The sequence below is a fragment of the Pollachius pollachius genome (genome assembly GCF_949987615.1).
Source record: "Pollachius pollachius genome assembly, chromosome: 18".
Taxonomy (NCBI): Eukaryota; Metazoa; Chordata; class Actinopteri; order Gadiformes; family Gadidae; genus Pollachius; species Pollachius pollachius.
Window position 1 is genome coordinate 13,261,693 of NC_136951.1, and position 20,643 is coordinate 13,282,335.

General features: G+C 46.7%; 1 protein-coding gene across 1 annotated transcript; it reads left to right on the top strand.

The window, feature by feature from the left end:
• Positions 1-741: 741 nt before the first annotated feature.
• lhfpl3 (LHFPL tetraspan subfamily member 3) lies at positions 742-19,114 on the top strand (the record flags this gene model as incomplete). Its single annotated transcript, XM_079755924.1, has 3 exons — positions 742-1,168; positions 18,236-18,466; positions 19,092-19,114. The coding sequence occupies 3 exons, from the start codon at positions 742-744 to the stop codon at positions 19,112-19,114; spliced, it is 681 nt and encodes a 226-aa protein (XP_079612050.1).
• Positions 19,115-20,643: the final 1,529 nt, after the last annotated feature.

The following is a 20,643-nucleotide window of genomic DNA, read 5'->3' on the forward strand; positions in this document are numbered from 1 at the left end:
GCCTACAAAACATTTAAGGTTGGGAACCATATGACCGTGCAACATTTAAAGAAAACATAATTTTATGTTTGCTTTATGTAGGCTTTTGATATTTTATAACGCTACATTACTCATCTTTTTCGAAATTGTAGACGTATTCGTTAATTCGAATAGTGTTTATTTCGCGGGTCAATCAAGCAGCGCGTGAAGCGGATTAAGGGGCGGGTCCTCGCGCTGTAGCAGCGGTTAGCCTCCAGTTTAAATCAATTCATTTATTGAGGCTGTAGCTGCGGTTCTTTCTGTGTCTCCGGCTTATCGGCCTTGTGTCTGTACTCAAATCGGTGTGGGTTCGACTCCCACATGTCGGCTGGTCCCGCCGTCACCGTGACGTCCTGATGCCCGGCGTGCGGCTCAGGTAGTGCGGGTTATTATGGTGGATAACGGGAGGCTCGTTCCTCGGGATCTGAAGACCGAGCTCCTGGTCTGAGGTCGGTTCTCCTGCCGTGCTCCTCATCGATTAACGGCCCCAAGGAGAGAGAAGAACCACGAAGTGAGAAGAAACCATAAGAGAGAGGAGAGGAACCCCGAAGTGCGTAGTGATGCTGCGGTGAGCGCACAGAGAGACTTCAGTAAAATCAGAGTGTCAGCATCGCGAATCATCACTGACTATCGTTCACTGAACGCGGGCCGTGAGGAGACCTGACGGGTTTGGCTTATTGATAGATCGACTGATCGAGACCGAGAGACCCCTCAGCCCGCACCATGATCCCCGGGATGCCCGCCACCATGATCCCAGCCTCCGAGGCTGCCAAGATCTACCAGACAAACTACGTGCGCAACTCCCGTGCGATCGGGGTCCTGTGGGCGATCTCTACGATGATCTTCGCCATCGTGAACGTAGTGTGCTTCATCACGCCCTACTGGATCGGGGACGGCGCGGACAGCCCGCAGTCCGGGTACTTCGGCCTGTTCCACTACTGCATCGGGAACGGCATCACCCGGGAGCTGACCTGCCAGGGCAGCTTCACGGAGCTCCACACCATCCCGTCAGGGGCGTTCAAGGCCGCGTCCTTCTTCATCGGGATGTCCATGATGCTGGTGGTGAGCTGCATCGGCTGCTTCCTGCTCTTCTTCTTCTGCCGCACGGGCACGGTATACAAGATCTGCGGCTGGATGCAGCTGGCGGCAGGTAAGCTTCACCGGTTCATCAGATACACGCTTAGTGCACTGCGGAGTCAGGAACTCCACACATCGAGCGTCTTGCCTCGAACTTCCACGCATGGAGCTTCCTGTGTGGAGGTCTGGAGTCCGGACGTCCACACTAGAGCATCATGTATGGAGGTCACTCCTGATACGAGAGCATCATGTGTGGATTTCCGGAGTCAGGACGTCGACACACGGAGCATCATGTGTGGATGTCCGTCCAAACACGTTACAAAACAATCAAGAGCCATGTCACAAAGTACTGGGACTAACAGGTGGATGCAGATGTTTAAATAGGCACTTGTTCCCCCCATTATTCTCATATTAACCTGATTCCAAGACCTTAAAAGGGTTTCAAATTAAGGCAGTTGACATTACGGAGACAGAATCCTTCAACAAACGAAAATTACACGCCTGCAACTCGGCAAATAACATACATTTAACCTATATGAATGAATGAATACTTTATTCTAGAATCGAAGTTCCATCTTAACTTATGTAGGCTATATATATCCCTCAATATATCTATATATATCGTTATTCATATATATATATATATATATATATATATCTATATATATATATATATATATATATATATATCAGATAAGCGGAAATGCAACACACGTCCTCTACTTTAGTCCTGAAATGTCATTCAGCTGAAGGTTAATGCTTTATTAAAAAAAACCTTTAAATAGAAAAAGAGGTTGAGATAAAGGTTTGATTCAATGGGCCTATTTCTTTCCTCTAAAATTGCACATATAATCTTATTATACCGCACTTTAACTTTAATTATTTAAAGGAATTAGCTGATAATTATAGACATCCAACATAGGTGTCACTGGTGTGAAATCTGACGCGGTTATGATTATGAGGTTCACACACGGGAAATAACTGTTGCAGGTTCAGAAATCTAATCACAGGTAAATTATACATACAATAATCGAATAACAATAAAAAAATAATTGCATCAAAAATAAATTATTATTATTGTTATTTCGTTATTTATTAGACGCCTCATCCAAATTGAGGTGCAGTTAATTCAAATAGACCGTAAAGCGCATAGGAATCTGACAAAAGGAAGTCTTCAGGTGGGCTGGGGGGGACATTGGGAATTTAACCCAAAATCTCTGGCCGGTAGTCAAACTCCCTAGCCACCACACTGTCCAGCCTGTTAATATGTTCGTTACCCGAATCGATACAGAATTATGACACTTCATGAATACCAAATATTAAGTAAAGCAAGTGGTGATGTGAAAAATTTGTCCGCAAGCACTTGAATAGATGAAAGGCCTGAACTCTGGCAGGGTTTGAAACAGATTATCCTGCAGGGCAAACGTCCCTGTATCCCCAGCAGCATAATGAGGCTGCAGACCGGCTGTTTGGGCTGGGCTGCTCTTCTTTTCAGAGATCAAAGCTGTAATTCTAATGCCTTGTGAGACGGGCAATATTCTCGTCTAACTTCATCCTCTGCTGCTATAAACTCTTCATCTCCTCCTCCTGTTCCACTGCTGAGCACCAGTAAGTAGGTTAGTTTTGCCGTTCACCATGACAACTCAGTTCCTCCAGCCGCTGGTTCACTGGAGAACTGGGATCGGTGTTATTTCATCTGGGGTTTTTATTCCCCAAGTCACTGGTTTCCTCCATAGTGTAAGAGCCAATTGTGTTTGTTTTAATGTTCCGCCCTTGCTTTTGGGTAAAGCACTGACATTAGAACTAGAGTTAGTTCCCCAAGGCTTCAAATTGTGGTTGCCATCACTGCTCCATAGTATTTTCCCCTCAGGGATCAATCCAACCAACCTAAGGAAAAGCCTAATTTCAAGCAGCTGAATTGGGTCTGCAGTGGAAATGTATAATTTGAAGTCAATATTTAACCTGTCACGTCGAGGAAAGGGGTGTATGGTTGCTTTGGATAAGAGTGTCTGCTGAACGCCCCAAATGTTAATGTAGAGGTGTTAATGTCACCCAGTCACAGGAAAAAAAACGTGTCTCAGACGAATCTCAAAGCAGAGGTCAGAACAGAGATTAGATAACCACAGAGAAACACCAGAACGATTTATCACACACAAATGTGAAAGTTACAGAAGAAAGTTCATTAAGAACCAAGATGGCCGCTAGGTGACTAGTTCCTCTCATCTCCTCATAAACTCATCCCAAACTTTCAGAGTACCACAATACCTCATCTAGCTCCCCCCCTCCCCCCTGCCCCCTCCCCCCAACACACACACACACACACACAAAGTGTTCAGTTGGCGCTGTTAAGGCCACTGTGAAATTGGCTATTAAGAGATTCCAGGGGAATTGTAAGTGGCAATATAGAAGAGGCTTTGCTCACCATACACTTTTGTTGAACTTTGTGTTGAAGTGAAAAGTCCTCCTTGAGCCCTGAGTCTCCAGGCACCATTATGGCTGGTATCGATTCCTGAGCTTTGCTATCAAAGAAGAAATGTTTGGTACCAAAAACGAAACATTTGCCTCAAACCAAGGACTATATTCGGTATCAAAAACGATATATTCGGTATCAAGGACTATACATTTATCTCAGAGGCAGCCAAGGAACAGACGTGACAAGATGAATGTGCAAGCAGATAAGAGAATTCCAACTGAATGACCAAGTTGGTATTACACTATAAACATACAAAGTGGAGAACATGACAGAAAATACATTATTACACACACCGAAAGCTACAGTAATATTTCACTAGTAATGTCTGTCATTTGCATAATCAGAGTTTAATTTAATTTGAATATTTGAGGGCACTGTGAATAACATGGAATCTACTTTTCTGTTTCTATATCCCACTGTTCTCTGCCCCTCTTTATTCATTTTCTCCACCTGCCCCTCATTTACTCCGTCTCCACCTGCCCCTTATTTACTCAATCTGCCCCTCTTTGACTCCATCTTCAACTGCCCCTCGTTTACTCCATCTCCTCCTGCCCTCTTTTTCTTGCCATCCTCCTGCCTCAGCACCAGAAGGGTTTTACCTGAACCCTTTCTGGGGCTGATGACCCAACTAACTCTGACAACCAATAACACACGCACGCACACACACACACACACACACACACACACACACACACACACACACACACACACACACACACACACACACACACACACACACACACACACACACACACACACACACACACACACACACACACACACACACACACACAGTCAGTGAGAGCTGCACAAAAGCCCTTTCAATCTACCATCTGATTTTGATGCTCGGTAAATACTGTGTTGAAGGCCGTCTAGATGTCACTTATGTGTCTACATTCACAAAATACACATTAGACACATAAGAACATGTCTCATGAACACGCATATTGCACATGCATGGTGGCATGACACACACACACATGCTGTGTGCCACACACACACACACACACACACGCGCACACACACACACACACACACACACACACACACTATTAGAGAAACAAAGGTGGTGGATTTTTATTTCAGCCATTAACATCTATAAACTGAGAGAGCCAAAGTGCCCGGGAAGCGTTTCCAGTAAACGATGCTTTTACCGGCTGTTTGTCGGGTAACGTCTGGTCGTGAGTGGGGAGGATGAGGAAAGGGAAGCGTGAGCTGCAGTCAGAAAGCCCCCCTGGTTTCAGAGGCTTATTGATCTGTTAGGGAGTCGCTGCGGAAACTAGCGGCCGGTATATAGAGGGAAGCAGCCACCACCACAACACTGCAGCACGGTGTGTGTGTGTTTTGTAAAGAACAAGCCAGTGTGTGTGCTCATCATATGCTCCAATGATCTGTGTTGATATTTTAATATGCAGAATCTTTTTTTGTAAACAAGCTCAAATGTTTTACGGTTATTTATGCACTCTGGAACATTCAAAGAACATAAAGCTAAATGTGGCCCTCAGAAACTGTCACAGACACACACACAAAAACACACGTCACACACAAAGGTGCATTTCATTCCTTATTTTTCTCGAGCTCACATAATGCATGTGTGCCAAGTAGTGCAAATTTGATCTGCCTTTTGAATGACACAGAAGACTCAAAAAGATGATGTATGATTATTTCCGGGTGCTTTGATGCAGGATCGTAATGAAAGATGAATAGATCCAGGCCTGACGTTTTCGTGAGTGCATGCTCTCAGCCAGGTTTTATATCGACTGCATGTTGCTTTGTAATGCGTTGGAGCTTTGAGTCATCTATGTTAAGACATGGTCTTTGGTTGGGAGGGAGCTCATTCATGACATCAGCCAGGTCTTAGCCTGTTGTGGGTATCACCTGGTTCATAGCAGTCTGAGGGGCTTACTGCACTGCAATGATGTAACTTTCCTAAGTATATAAGGCTCAGACCCACCCACACACATACACGCACACACACACACTATGGCCCATTGCAAAGTTATATCATTGGTAGTTTGTTTTTCTTTGGATGTCACTCACTTGCTGTCACATGAGATCAGCCCTGCTCTCGCTCACTCCTGTTTTGGCTGATTCTGTAGCGGGAAATAATCATGCAATTTTTCTCTCACCCCTTCCTTCCCATTCTGAAAGGAATGTGCCAACACTAGGCAGCTCCTGGCTACACTTTATTCTCTAATGCACATTAGGCTACAGCTGAGATCAGCAGTTCCCAACTGCAATGCTGGCCAACCTTTCTTTCACCATCAAAATCTAAAAAACATTAAAGGCTTAATTCTGATTGTAAAGTTCAGCCACGTCTGCACACCCATAGATGTGTGGTGTGTATGAAGATAAAAGCATTAGAATGCATTAACACTGCATTAACAAGCATTCAACTCAGCATCTTAAAGGGCGGTCAAAGTTCTGGATGTCTTTGAACAGAGCGTCCACCTGCACTTCAGCAAGCTCCATGCTGAACCTATTAAAAACTACTTTGTTAATGTTAATGTTGTTAATGTTTTAATTTACATTTAACCTCATACCTTAACTATAAGCTATTTTTACTGATATGCAACAAATGTGTGTAAAAGGGCGCAGACCCGCCTTTTCTTTTATTCAACACTATTGCCTAGCACCTGTGGATTACCTTTGGATGTGCGCACCACCCCTCTTTTTATGTAACAAATGTGTCTCTTTAAATCCTGCTCCCAGAGTATCCTGAACCAAACGGGTCCACAACCCAATAGGGAGTTGGTTCTCACACACACACACACACGCACAAACAATGTGGAGGAGGTGCACCCACACACACACACACACACACACACACACACACACACACACACACACACACTATCTGGAGGAGATGCACACACACAATGTGGAGGAGGTGTAGACAAACACACACGCACACACACACACGCACAAACAATGTGGAGGTGGTGCACCCACACACAAACATACACACACACACACACACACACACACAATCTGGAGGAGATGCACACACACAATGTGGAGGAGGTGTAGACAAACACACACACACACACACACACACACACACACACACACACAATATGGAGGAGGTGCACACACAACCTGGAGGTGCACATACACAACATGGAGGTGAACACATCTCCATGAGAATGTGCATGGATTGTGGAGACCTGCAGAATAATAACATTAGCAAGATGCACACAGGTGCAACACACATTAGGATGCATCATGCGTTGTGCAGACAAGCAGAATAATAATGTAGGCCATGCGTTTTCAGCTAGCTATTTATCTACCTGTCAGCTGCCAGCTGTTACGAAGATGCCCCAGCTGAGATTGGGTTAGCGTTGCCATAGTTGTAAAGCCACCTGGGATTGCATTCCATAACAGTCCAGAAGCTATTCTGGGTTGGGCTAATGAGCACCACTGGTTCCCCGAAATGTATTTTATGGTACTTCAGCTTATTTAGACTCAAGCTGGAAATAAATACTAATTGGTTGTCGTCAAAATCGTGTTCTTGAAATTTACCAATTGGGGAATGGACCAGATACTGTGGTTGGCATCGGGTTTGCTAATTAAAAGAGGTGTGATAGGCAGATAGGATCCAGGAGTCTAACGAGAACCGGTTTGAGGTAAAACAAGACTGACATGTCTGATTGGAGAGTCACAGGGTACTTAGAGAGCTAAAGTGTGACTGGCAGGTTTGATCATCATTAGCTTGGGGAACAGAAAGCGAGAAAGCTTATAGAGAGCGAGAGATTAGTTAGAGATGGAGGCACAGGCAGCCTGCCTAATGATGTCCACTCTCCGTTGTCCTTCAAAGTCCTCCAAAAGTCTAATAGCCTTCGGCACAATAGACAAAAAGATGAGATGGTCGATAGAGTGTCCCATCAACAGGGGAAATATAGAGCTACAGGCCAACATAACACAGTAGCACCTGACTGAGTGTGCCAACCCGTATGGGATGTTTTAGAGAGCGCTGGGGTCAGGATAGTCATGTTGTTTAGGGTGCGACTCCCAAATTTCTGCAGTCTATCTGTAGAGCTTTTTTTGCGTCAAATGCTAACAGGAAGGAACATACTAAACAACAGCTCATCTACACCAGATCTTCGCTCGAGTGGAATCTTTTACAGCGAGCACCCTACCACAAGGCTCTGAAGCAGGCTGTGACCACCAACCACCCAGAGTGTCCCACACGTCCCATGAGGTGGACTCCCGGAGGCAGAGCTTCCATGTGTGTGCATGTTTTGGCTTCTACAGCAATATGTATTTATAGATTCTCCTTTAAAGGAGTTGGCAACAGCAGGAGTTGGCAGGCTGGCTCCAAGGTGAAGCCGGGGGGCGTGAGATGGGAGATAATGAGGGCCCCAGTGCGGACGCAGTCCTGCAGGCCGATGGAGCTATGCAGTGCTAACCCCGCTGTTTTCTTACAGCTAATCAGCCGCTATTTAGCACGCCACAGAGGATGTTGGAAGAACGGCAGCGGCTCACTATGTTCACGGACATGCTGCAGAGCGGATACACAGGAGGGGGAGAAGAGAGAGAGAGAGAGAGAGAGAGCGAGAGACAAGGGAGAACGCCATGTGTGTGTTTGTAGAATTTTACTTTTTTTATGTAGATCCGGTCTACGAATGAACTTGAATTGGACCTGATTATGAATCAGGGAATGCGGCGGAATTCAGTAGTTCAGCTGCTGGTGGTGGTGTTATTTCAGTCATGCAGAAAACACTGGTGTATCTGCTGCTGCCTTGTCCTATTGTGTTATCTAATCCTCAAGGGAGCGTCACTGAATAACCCTCTTGCTTACTTTCATTGTGTATGGGATCACTGACAAATCCCCCAGCACGACTAAGTGATAATCCCCAGGATCTCGAGCCTGTCCCCAAGGATAGAAACATTACTGTCTGCCTTTTCTTTTGCTGTGACGTTATGGATGTAACTTTATGGTTCACCTCTTGACTTTTTACAATAACAAGCTGGTAACTGCTTTGCCGTCACCAGCTGGTGCTAGTTGATCGAAACAATAGTCAAGTTGTTAGGGTTTTTGACTTCACCTTGAAGGTTATGGGTAAAGAACCCAATGTCCACCATCTACCTTTAGGCCCCTTGGAGCCCTAACCTTAGCCCTAACCCCTATAAATATATTGACGTGTCCGAATTCCCTGCTTTGGATGAAAGCATCTTACTATCATTGTTGTCTCTTTCTTTGTAGGCAGTGATCAAAACACATTCTTCATTCATAAGTGGCCTCGCTCCACTGCAAAAATCCTCTTTTTGTCACCAGTACCATTTGATCCAGACCCTGTCTTCCCTAGCTACTACAGCCAGAGTCTCTTCAGTCCAAAGAAAGAACAGCAAAGTGTGGGCTTTCAGAGTGGCTGTCCCCTCGAGGTCAGCCTTCGGCTCATTAAAGATGATCCCGTCTCTCCTCAGAATTAAGTCATGGCATTAGTGTTTCCCAGCGAATTAGGGTCGAGGTGGTGGCCGGGGGGATGACCTGATTGGACGGTTGGCTAGACGGGACCTTCACAGACCAACACACCTTCCCCCTACCTAATCGCCTCGCAGATGGGGAACACACACATAGCACAGATTTCAGTCTAGTCTGGCTAGCTTGTTTGAACCCAAGCTGAAAGGTTCTGGATGATCAAACCCAGAAGTTTTGGGTTTGATCAATGTCAAAAGCCTACCCTATAGGCCTCCCTAAGCAAGGTGACCTTATGGCATGTCTGAATTAACCCTCATTCCCTTCAGATAAAACCAATGGGCAAAGGCTACTCTAGGGGATCCCCTACTTATTCAGAAATCCTGTTTTGGTCACACCCACTTTTAAATCCAAAGTTTAATTGAAAACGTTGGGACATATAATATCGATAGATATGTGCATCTGTCCTAGGCTGTCCCCCCCACCTTAATAAGGTTTCCTAGGCCCTTGCCCAAAGCAGATGCTTTTATCCACAGCGACTTACAATGAATATAATAAAGGAAGTAAATGGAACATCAGTAGATGGTAGCCGTAGCAGAGGACCTATGGTTCTCAGCGGGCGAATGAGATGGGTCGATGCCTTGTGTTTGGATCAAGAGCAAGATCAATCGAAGAGCTACAGCTCCATTAGTCCCCAGAGAGTGCTGGGAAACAACAGCAGAATGAGTTGTGTGTTGAGAGGTGTTGATGGGGTCGGGGCTGGGGGATTACTCAGAAATAGATAGGATGGTTTTCTCACGGAGAAGAATAAAGTGGCCGAAGTTTGAAATGTTATATTGTTCCGAGTTAAGGGTTAACCCGAACCACCCTTTGGGTTCAACATCTTGAATGGTTCTGGTTCTGGAGTAGGCGATCCTCAGGGGAACCTTGATGTAGTAGTGGTTCTGGAGGAGCTGGGAGGAGGAGCAGGGTGTATGGATGTCCCATCTGGGTTTATCTTTGTGATCACTAAGCACCAATGAGTCATACACTGGCTCTCCTTAGTCTCTTCTAATTATCTTCCTTTCTAAAAAAAAAATATCAGATCTGTTCTTCTCGTATCTTATCTTATCCAGCTCATCAATTCTCTGCCACTTCTACTTAAAAAGAAAGTGCTAATTCCTGTAACATTTAATAGGGTTTACCCTTCATCCCCTACCCATGGACCAAGCGCTAAGAACCACGATTGGTTGTTCCAATTACCTATTCTTTGGATTACCTGGATTACCTATTGGCCAGAGGACAAAGCTCTGAAGCAGTCATGTACAAGAGACTAACAAACATGACACCAGAAATACTATCAGTCATCAGCCACCGCAGCAGCACAGCAGTAGAAGAGGAGGAACAGGCACTGGCAAAGCTAAAGATTGTAAAACAAAAACAAAGATACAGCACCAGACCAGACCTATGGATAGAGCACATGAAAGGTAAAGAGGTAAAGAATTCGCCCACATGGCCTCCATGCAACTGCTGCCCCAACCTGGGTCCAATGTTCCAGTCGTTCAGTACGTTTCCTGGGGCCATACTGACCTACACGGTTCACTTTGTGAACTTCCAAGAACACAAGATGGCAGCTCATCATGGATATCCAAAATTGAACCACTAACAACCAGGACATCAAACAATTAGGGCTCATGACAAACATCAAAGCCCCATCCAACACCTTAAGACCAGCCGTGTGGCAAGTATTAAGACAACTCTTTACAACATAACTGGATATGACCCAACTCACAAACCACCAGGATGTGGACAGCAAGAAGAATAGCAGGATCAGACCCTAGGACCATGGAATATGAGCAGCAACCCCACTCATGTTCGCCCACCTTTTGTGAAGAGCCTTCACCAGTACCACAGGAAGTGGAGGACGTGGTGGGATTGGATTAAAAAACCAAGAGCAATGGAAGAGCAGATAGAAGAGCACATGATACACGACCAAAAGGCAGAGAGGCTCAGAGAAGGCAACAAAAGAAGAAGAGAGGATATGGATTAACCAAACATAGGAACAACTGTCTGTCCTGGTCTTTCATTTACAATTAGGGCATTTAGCAGACTAAATTATCCAAAGCGACTTACATTAATACACACATTGACACACCAACGGCAGAGTCAACCATGCAAGGTGACAGCCAGCTCGTCAGGGTTAAGTATCTTGCTTAGGGACACATCAACACTCAGCCAGGAGGAGCTGGGGATCGAACTAGCAACCTTTCGGTTACAAGACAACTGCTCTACCTCCTGAGCTAAGCCAACCCCATTTATCAGTTAAATAATAGATCTGCACAGACCAAGTGGTCTGTGTGCCAGTCTCACCCAGGTGTCACATCAACTGAGAGAGGTAGTAGGTAGGTTGTGATTGGCTTCTTTAAGTCACGGTAACCCAATAGGAAATATGGGGGTTTGACCTTTTTGTTTCGTATAACCCAGAGAACAGGTTAACGATTGGATAGCCTCTGGTAAGACCGTCCTGGTCATGTGTTTTATTGTAGTGAGGGTAGTGAGGGTTCACCATGTAGCAGAACGGGGCTGGTGGTTAACATATCCTCTGAGTAACCATCTTGGCCTAGTGGTCTATTTGTGATAAAGAATTTGGAAACTACACCTAGATTTGAATCTTCCTTTTCAGTAGAAAGTGTAATGGCTGGGGCAGATTAAGATGTTTAATTCAATGCATATCTGTATGGAATGACAGAGTATATTTACCCTGTCTGAGCACGCTGTGAATGAAGGATGTTGACATGGGATGTTATGTTGAAGGGACAGCAACCATTAAGTAAGGGCTTGGCCATCCATCAGCGACGCACCTGCCTTGGGCATCTGCCATGATTAAAGGGTAAATGATGATGTGGAATTCAAAATAGTTTTATAGGTCATGCAGCTTTTCCATGGTCATACACACATCATACAGGACGACCCAAGCTCAACCCAGCTTTCAGCCTATGCAAGCTGTCCTAGCTGGTTCTAGCCATTTAACACAGTCCTAACTATTAGCTTGGCACTAGCCACTTAGCACACACCTTATTGTTAGTCAAATCCTAACCGGTAGCTCAATTCTAACTGTTAGCGCAGTATAAATGTTTAGCCTGGTTTCAGCCTATTTTTAGCTTGACCTGCATTCCTAGCCCTCTATCTTCTAGCTATTAGTGTAGCCACAGATGTTATAATGTTATGTCAAAGCTGTTGGTCCTCATTGTTCGGTCAGTGGCAGTTAGCAACATCCCTGTTTTATGTGGCCTCTGGAGGGAAAGGTCCCAGTCAGAGCCCATTGCTGTCATGTAGGACACGCTCATCCACTAGCTTCCTCTGCGGGCCATAAAATGCCACGGCCCAACATCCACTCCGTTCCCTCTGGTCCTGAATCAGTAACCTTCAGCAGAGATACAGGATTGTGTTTGATCAGGGCTTGGCTCTCAAGGCTATTAACAGTCGTAGCGTACACGGTGTCCAGAATAAATGACCCGACCATCCCCCGTTAGTTGCCTTTGGCCTGGAGAAATAGTAGTTGGTGAAAATAAGCCATTCCAGCTCTGTGCTGAGCTAAGGGGAACACAGGACAGTTATTGTTGTTGGACAAGTAGACTCAGGACTACTATCTCACTTTTGTTTCTTATGTATTAAACAACCCCCATCCCACCAGGTCACGGTAGAGAACAGCTCTTAAAATAGTCTGAACAGCCTGCATTTTCCTACAGGAGTGAAGTGCAGACAGAGCCATCAAACTGATCTGTTCTTGGATTATATAAGACACATTTATATTTATAGATGCCGTTAGTTACCACTTTTTCTTGATAGCGCAATAATGACCCTCATGCAGGGGCTACGCAGTTGACTGCTGCCAGTTTGCAGACTGTTTGTAACCACAGTTTGCGGACTGTTTGTAACCACAGTTTGCGGACTGTTTGTAACCACAGTTTGCAGACTTTTTGTAACCACAGTTTGCAGACTGTTTGGTGGTTTTTAAGTTTGAGGCACTATTACAAATGGAAAAAAATGCTTTATCATATTCAGATCTTTCTGTGGCTATAAAGAAATGTGCATTGGAGGACACTATGAGAAAAGAGCTCAGGGGTGGGTTACAGAGAGAGAGAGAGAGATAGAGAGTGATGAGAGAGGTATATAAAGGTAGAGAGAGAATGATAGAGAGAGGTATATAAAGGTAGCGAGAGAATGATAGAGAGACAGGTAGACAGAGGGAGAGAGACTGGTTGGGTTGAAGAGAGAGTGATATAGACAGGTAAACAGAGGGAGGGAGAGAGAGAGAGCCACCTCAGTTGATCACTCTCCCTCCCGAAGTGTTCTGCTTGGATTCTGCGGTTGCCATGGAAACACAGCCATCGCTGGCTTGCAGAATCACTCGCTCTTCAAGGGTAGAGGAAGGGTCCTCAGGACGATGGAGTGTGTGTGTGTGTGTGGAGAGGTGCACCCTGGGAATGGAAAACCCACAGGCTTGTGGGCTCGTTGCGTCTCCATGGTAACGACGTGCAGGGTGGATTCTGCTTCCCGTTGTACCGGGGCCCGACGCCCACCTGGGCTCTGCTCCATCACCACGGCGACCTGCAGCTGCACACAGAGAACGGCGGCGGGGGGCTGGTCAGACACACAGGGGACGGCCGGTTAGATAACAGTTCCCTCAGCACCTCCTGCTGCAGAGCCACGCCGGGCCCCGGGGCGTTATGTAACGAGAACCACCACTAGTGGGTCGTTATATAACCAGACCGGCCACCAGTGGGCTTTTGGGGTATTTGGGGCATGCGTTTTGAATGCGTCTCTCTTAGTTGGTAATTGGGATGTTATGCTCTATTATTGTCTGCTGGAGGGAGTCAACGGAGTATGTGTCTGTTAAGTCAGTACTGCTGAGGAGAGATAGGGAGAGGGCCTACTCTCCTTCCTTTACAGAGTGTCGGAAGATAGGGGGGCAGAGAGAAACTTTTCAATCAGATATGGAGGAGGAACCTTGGAACCAAGGAGTGAGCATCGAGGGAACCCTCGGTGTCCAGCCTCAAACACTAAAGATTTGGAGTAAAAGCAAAAGAAAAAGTGTTAATCGTTAAGAAAGACACTCCTTACAAAACCCTGGCACAGTGTCTCAGAGTGAGGCAGGGGAAATTCAGAGAGATGGTAGTGGAGGTGGTTGGTGGTGTTCACTCGGGATGGTAGTAGGGGTGATGACGGAGGTGGTTGGTAATTAAGATGGTGTTAAAGTGGGGATGGTATTGGTATTGATGGAGGTGGTGCGCGAGGTGGTCGTTGGTGGTTAAGATGGTGTTAAAGTGGGCATGGTGGTGGTGGTGGTGGCAGGATTATAGTGTGGCGCAGGACTTTTCAAACGTTTATGACAATGTTGTCAATGTTGTCGTTTACCTCCTCCTATTGAGCGGAAAGAATGTGGTACCATGGCGATTCAGCGTCAAGCAAAAATGGCAATTGGTACCCCCTTTCCTGCCCCGTCTCCTTCGTTCTCTCTCAGTGGTGAACCAAATACGAGTGAACAAGTCCTTATAAGACTAAACCATTAAGAATCAGTACACAGAAGGGATTGGATATCATTCTGCAAATCTGACTTGCCAAGGGGCTCCCCAAACGACCTGCTAGGGGTTCCTCAGCAATCATCTCCAACGCAAGCATGAGGAGCCCACATGGACCCATTACCAGTCAGGATGGGTCAGGTTCTGGTGGAGCTGGACTCACTGCTGCTCATTCATCTCAAGAGAGAGTGAGTCTGAGTTCTGTCCTCTGAAGACTTGATGATATTTACTGATGGTGTTACTGAGTGCAGTGCTTCCTCAGCTCTACTTGAGGAGACCCCAGTGCTTGCGTCAGAGATGGTGATTGGACTGTAAGTGGGATCCTCAATCAATGTAACGACCCACCCCTCTAAGGGGCTGTCCTCTAAATACCTAACTATTTTAGTCCCTTCAATGTTTTTGTTGTCCATTTTGTGAATTGTTCCTTTTGAAATAAGGATAAATTCCTTATTTCGTGGTTGTCCGTTCTGTTGCTCTGTACTGTTCTTTCGTTCATTACTAACTCTCACCTTCCCTGAGTTTGAATGTGCAACTTAACGGGCATCTCACAGTCTTTGAAGTGGTTCAGTGATGCTGGACCAGGTCTCTCTCTCTCTCTCTCTCTCTCTCTCTCTCTCTACTCCCCCCCTCCGGTGGAGTTGTATTGGGATTCTGCTGATGTATCTCCTCCTGTTTATGCAACCCTCCTCCATCCCACAACCCCCCTTCCTCACATGAACGCACACATGGTGCACATGCAATTCATCACACAACAATGTTCACGCATACAAACACACATCTTTAAAACATCTCTACCGAAGCGGCATGATGCATCTCCCTCTCTCCTCCCCTCCCTCCCTTCCCTCATACTCCCTCTCTCTTTTTACTGTTATCCTCTCTCTCTCACAGGGAGATGAATATAGAAATAGCAGGCGCAGAGGCTTTGGCCGGGAGCCTGGGACCATGTGGTGGTCAGGTAGAGAGGAGGGGAGGTGAGGGAGGGTGAACACGCTGTGCTGTGTGCTGAACTACAGGGGACAGCTGGTCATGTTGAAGAGAGCAGGATGTAGCCATGGGGAGGGTGGGGGGGGGAGTTGACGCAGGGGGCTGAAGCGTTGCTGCAGCTTTTCCCTGGGAAAACTGCGTCAACGCTTAAATTAAAAACACATGCACATTTGTGCGTGTATTTCTGCATATGTCAGGGATGTCAAGTCTCCAATTATGATGCAAGCCAAAGGGAAACCGTGGGAATCGCACCGTCTTTTATAACCTCTGAGGATGAGTCCTGTGACTGAACAGTGTTGAGCCGTTAGCTGTCAGAGAGGAGGGCTCTGCTGAACGCTAGTCGTTGGCTTATGCAGCCTGCCACTCTAAATCACCTCTGACGCAACGACCGCACCATGATCCGTTGGATATGTAATATCAAGGCCAGGGATGAGGTCAGCTCAGACTCTCCTCAAAACGCTCGGCATCCGGGACATGACATAGCGCTGAAAACAAACAGACTGAGGTGGTTTCGGATATCGGACGCTACTTCGGGAGGAAAGAATCCGCTGAAGGAAGACAACAAGCATTTAACTAATCAGAGAGTGGATGCTCTCGCATCTCAACAATCATTCATTAAGATTGATGGGCAACTGCTAAGTCCAAGGCTGGGTCTCATTCAACACAATGAGAGATGGAAAGAGAGACATCGTCATAGTTCCTCTCTGATCTCCCGTGAGGCATTGTGTGGAGGAAAGCTCCGTAAAGATTTATGGAGGAGACTATGTGTGATGGCGTCGTAGCGGTGTACCACCAACGGGGTTAGGGCGCCGTTATGCGGTCGATGACTTAAACACAAACACCGCCACGACGCACAGCCCCGGGACGTCATGAGGACCGGTGCCTCCCACACACAGAGCGCCAACACCTCATTGAGCTGAACTGGTGAGACGAGCAGTCTAGTCAGCAGAAGGACTTTATAGAGTGGAATAAGGGGCCAGCGGAGCATGATAGACATGGAGATGCCAGGGACTTGTGTGGCTTATTTGGTCCACTAGCATGTGGAGGGGAAGCCAGCAGCAGGGCGTGGACACCACGGGACAGAGTGCATCTCAACAAGGAGGGCTAATGGACGGCAGCTCGTATCTGATCCGATGTGAGGAACCAGGGCCCCCCATTCACCCAGGAGCAGCAGCAGAACAGATTGAGTGTGGGGGCAGAAGGGGCCGGTCAATCGATATCTAAATACATCTTTCACTTTGTTGTCTTGAAAAGGGGCTTGAAAAGAAACCATCATATATTAAATCACATGTTTAAATCCTTCTCTGATCTAATGAGGATCAGATAAGGGAGGGGAGAATTTATTCTATAAAACATTAGCCTAAAGCCAAATAAAAAGTCCCTCTGGCAGAAGGTTGGATGAAGTGCCTGCCCTGCAGGTGTGATATATTCACTGGTGTATTATTAATGTGATCATCGCTATGATGAGCGTCGTTAGTGAGATCAATGGCAGTATTAACAGTGCCCAATACAGCGTGGAGCTGTGAGGATGAGTGGGCTCAGTAGAGCTGGCTGCAGGTTACCTCTGATTAGACCTCATAAAACGCTATAATCCATCATAATCAGTATCTCTGAAGTCCTTCTATCGCTGTCCCGTTCTCTCTCCATCTCCATCCAATATACAGTAGTGGCTGGTGGGGTCAGACCTCATATCTACCACATGTATGTGTTGATATGTGTCAGGCCTGCTCAGTAGAATACACGGCTAGTGGTATATCCATGATTCTCTTCTATAGAGAGAAGTGAGAGTCTGGATGATATGGAGGGAATGGATGGAGGCTGTGTGGGCCAAGAGGGAGGACCCTTAAAGGATGTGTCACTTCCTTGGATTATCTCCCACTTAGGCTGTTAGCCCTATTCATGACCCACACACACACGCTCTCTCTTTTGACAGCCCTCCAACCAGAAACAGACCTCTAAGACGTCATCGTGTCACTGATTCGCCTGGTGTGTGTGTGTGTGTGTGTGTGTGTGTGTGCGTGTGTGCCCTTGTGTGTGTGTGCCCTTGTGTGTGCGTGCGTGTCAGGCATCCAGATAATGAAGACAGTGTAGACAGCCCAGTTCCCATATACACCCCGATGACGTGTACTCTCTACTACTCTCCCTCTCTCTTCCAACATAATGCGGCATGCTATGTCTCTCCATCTGACTCTCTCTCCGTCTTTTTCTCTCGGCCCACATACTCCCATTAATATTCCTCTCTCCCCTCCTGTTCCCTGCAGGTTCATGACTCCAGTCCCCTGGCTGACATGCTGGTGTAACACAGTAAAGTTCTTCTAATGATGCAGAGACGTGACGCACCACATCCACCTCCCCACAGTGGGACTGGCCAACATTAAAACACAATCTGCAGTGGCGATGGGTTCTCCAAATCCAAAAACGGCAAAAATGACTATTTCGCAATTTGTGTATTTTCCCCCTTTGCGTCCCCTTTGGGTTATAAACGAATGAACACTCGTGATTCAGAATGAGCAATCGGTTGGTGGAAAGTTCCAGGTAACGATGGCCGTCCATAGAGCCATGTTTGGTCCCGGATGGGAGTGGACAAGGTGGCCGATCTCAGGACCCTCGGTAGGATATAATCCATGTCTTCTCATGGCCTGTTTTTCTTCTTCTCCTTCACCTCCTCCCTTGCTTTCCCCACGTCACTCCCTCGCCCTCCAGGTACCTGTCTGATCCTGGGCTGCATGATCTACCCCGACGGCTGGGACAGCGACGAGGTGAAGCGGATGTGCGGCGAGCAGACGGATAAGTACACCCTGGGGGCGTGCTCCGTGCGCTGGGCCTACATCCTGGCCATCATGGGCATCATGGACGCCCTCATCCTCGCCTTCCTCGCCTTCGTGCTGGGAAACCGCCAGGACAGCCTCATGTCCGAGGACCTGCTGGGAGAGAGTGAGTTCATGAGGCAGCTCCTCCACCTGTCTGTCATATCCTCCACCCAGCTCCGCCTCCTCCTCCATTCTACAACCACATCCTCCTCTCATCTGGCCTGCTCCCTCGCGCACCTCCTCTTCCATCCTGCTCCACCACCTCCCTCCCCCTCCTCCTCCACCACCTCCCTCCCCCTCCTCCTCCACCTCCTCCCTTCTCCCTCCTCCACCAGCTCTCTTCTCCCTCCTTCACCACCTCCCTCCCCCTCCTCCTTCACCACCTCCCTCCCCCTCCTCCTCCACCTCCTCCCTTCTCAGGACCAGACCTGTTAGCGCTTTGAGCTAACCGACCGAGAGTGAGGTGCTAAGGCAGACCCTTTCCAGAGCCAAAAAACAAGCGCCATGACCGCAAAGTGCAACTGCAAAAAGCACAACACCAATGCAAACGCCACCGATGAAGGGGAGTACATTGTGATGTCCTCCTACAGTGTAGAAGGTGGACAGCCCATCCTGTTTAAGACACTTCATTACAGATGATAATGAAGGGATGTTGTCCTAGGCAGTTGGTTGGCCGCCTCTGGGCCTGTGTCCATTGTGGTCAGTAGTGCGATGATGACCAAAGGTAACGCCCCCGTTTGTCTCCACAGAGAGCGGGAACAAGGCCATATGACCGGTGGAACACCTTTTCCCAGGTAACCAGGGCTTCATACTACTAAAGCAATGTCTCGGTGGAAATCTGTTTAGATGTACTCTATTCAATCCGTTTCGTAAAACTATTTTGTTTGTTCAATAAATATTTGATTCATTATATAGTCTAATGGTTGTCATGGAGCCGTTGCTATAGATTGATAGAATAAATTATTGATGAGTCGTGTTTAAATTCAAACAGAATTTTTTTTTTTATATTATTACCTTTTGGATGGAGGGGTGGAGGGGTAGGGGGTTTACGGGAAAGGGCTGCGACCTCTGAATGCCTGGTAACCATGACACCGATGTCTTTGTGTTTTGGCTGCAGGTGTTCCCCACTGGCAGGACGACACCTTGGGTCCTGAACTGACCTCGCTCTTCTCAGTCCATGTTGAGCCAGGAGGAGACCAGCCGGCAGGACTTGAAGAGCATGTATTGAAAGCACTTCAGGACCGCCAACCTTGTTAAATATCTTTCTTCGTCTTAGCACTCACCAGCCCCACCTTGACTCTGGTTTTAAGCTGCAGTTCAGGAGCCCAAAAAATGCACAAAGAAATAAAGCAACTAGCTGCTACCTAAAACTTTATGCTGTACAGGGGAAACAAACAGGACAACGTTTCTCAACCCGTAGTGTGGAAACACAGGATAGTTTCTTATCTTCGTCTCTTAAGTTGTGTTTTGAAAATGTTTTCTTTCGGGGGCTAAACAACACCTGATTGGTTCTCTGCCCCTGTCTGTCATGAAACCTGCACCCCAACAGCATCCAGATGCTGGCTGAAACACCGTGAACATATGGTGAAAGCGATGAGGTTGGTGTGCTGGGACAGAGCGATTGGCTTATCGTCCTCAGGATCCCTGCGGATATTGGACCAGTATATTGGAAGTCGAAACATTTGTCATGGGTATGAATTGTAGATCTTGTCTATACAGCTTCATTTAGATAAGTTCCTATGTCCTCTTGACTTCACAACAGTCACACGCCAACAACACACACCAAGATACGGTCTGTCACAGTACTGCCATAGAATCATCAAAGGGATTTATTGCGAGGCTCTTCAGCAGAAAACTAGTATCCCTGAGATAACAGAATCCATCCTCAGTTAATTCCTGTATATGAACTAAGGACGGACCCAGATCTACAGGGGGTCAGGGGTCAACGAGGTCAGAGCTCAATGGACATTCAGGTTGTAACGTCTCCGCCGTCCACTCTGGAAGTTGACCTCGTCAACAGAGAATCCTGACAGAGAGGACACTGCAGTGTGTTCGGTCGTCCAGATTTTGTCCACACTGGAGATGCAGTGATTTCACTGCCTGGTCTGTATATATTGACATGTGTACATTTTACATTGTAACTACTGATTAAAGATTAAATTGAATAAAAACTGACACTCTTACGTCTTCACCGGCACCATTCTTCCGGCTGAATATTTTATGTTTGTTTATTCTAAAAAGTGTGTGCGTCTTTGAATCAATGGTAGTTGGCATGTCAAACAATATCCAGGTTTCACAAGA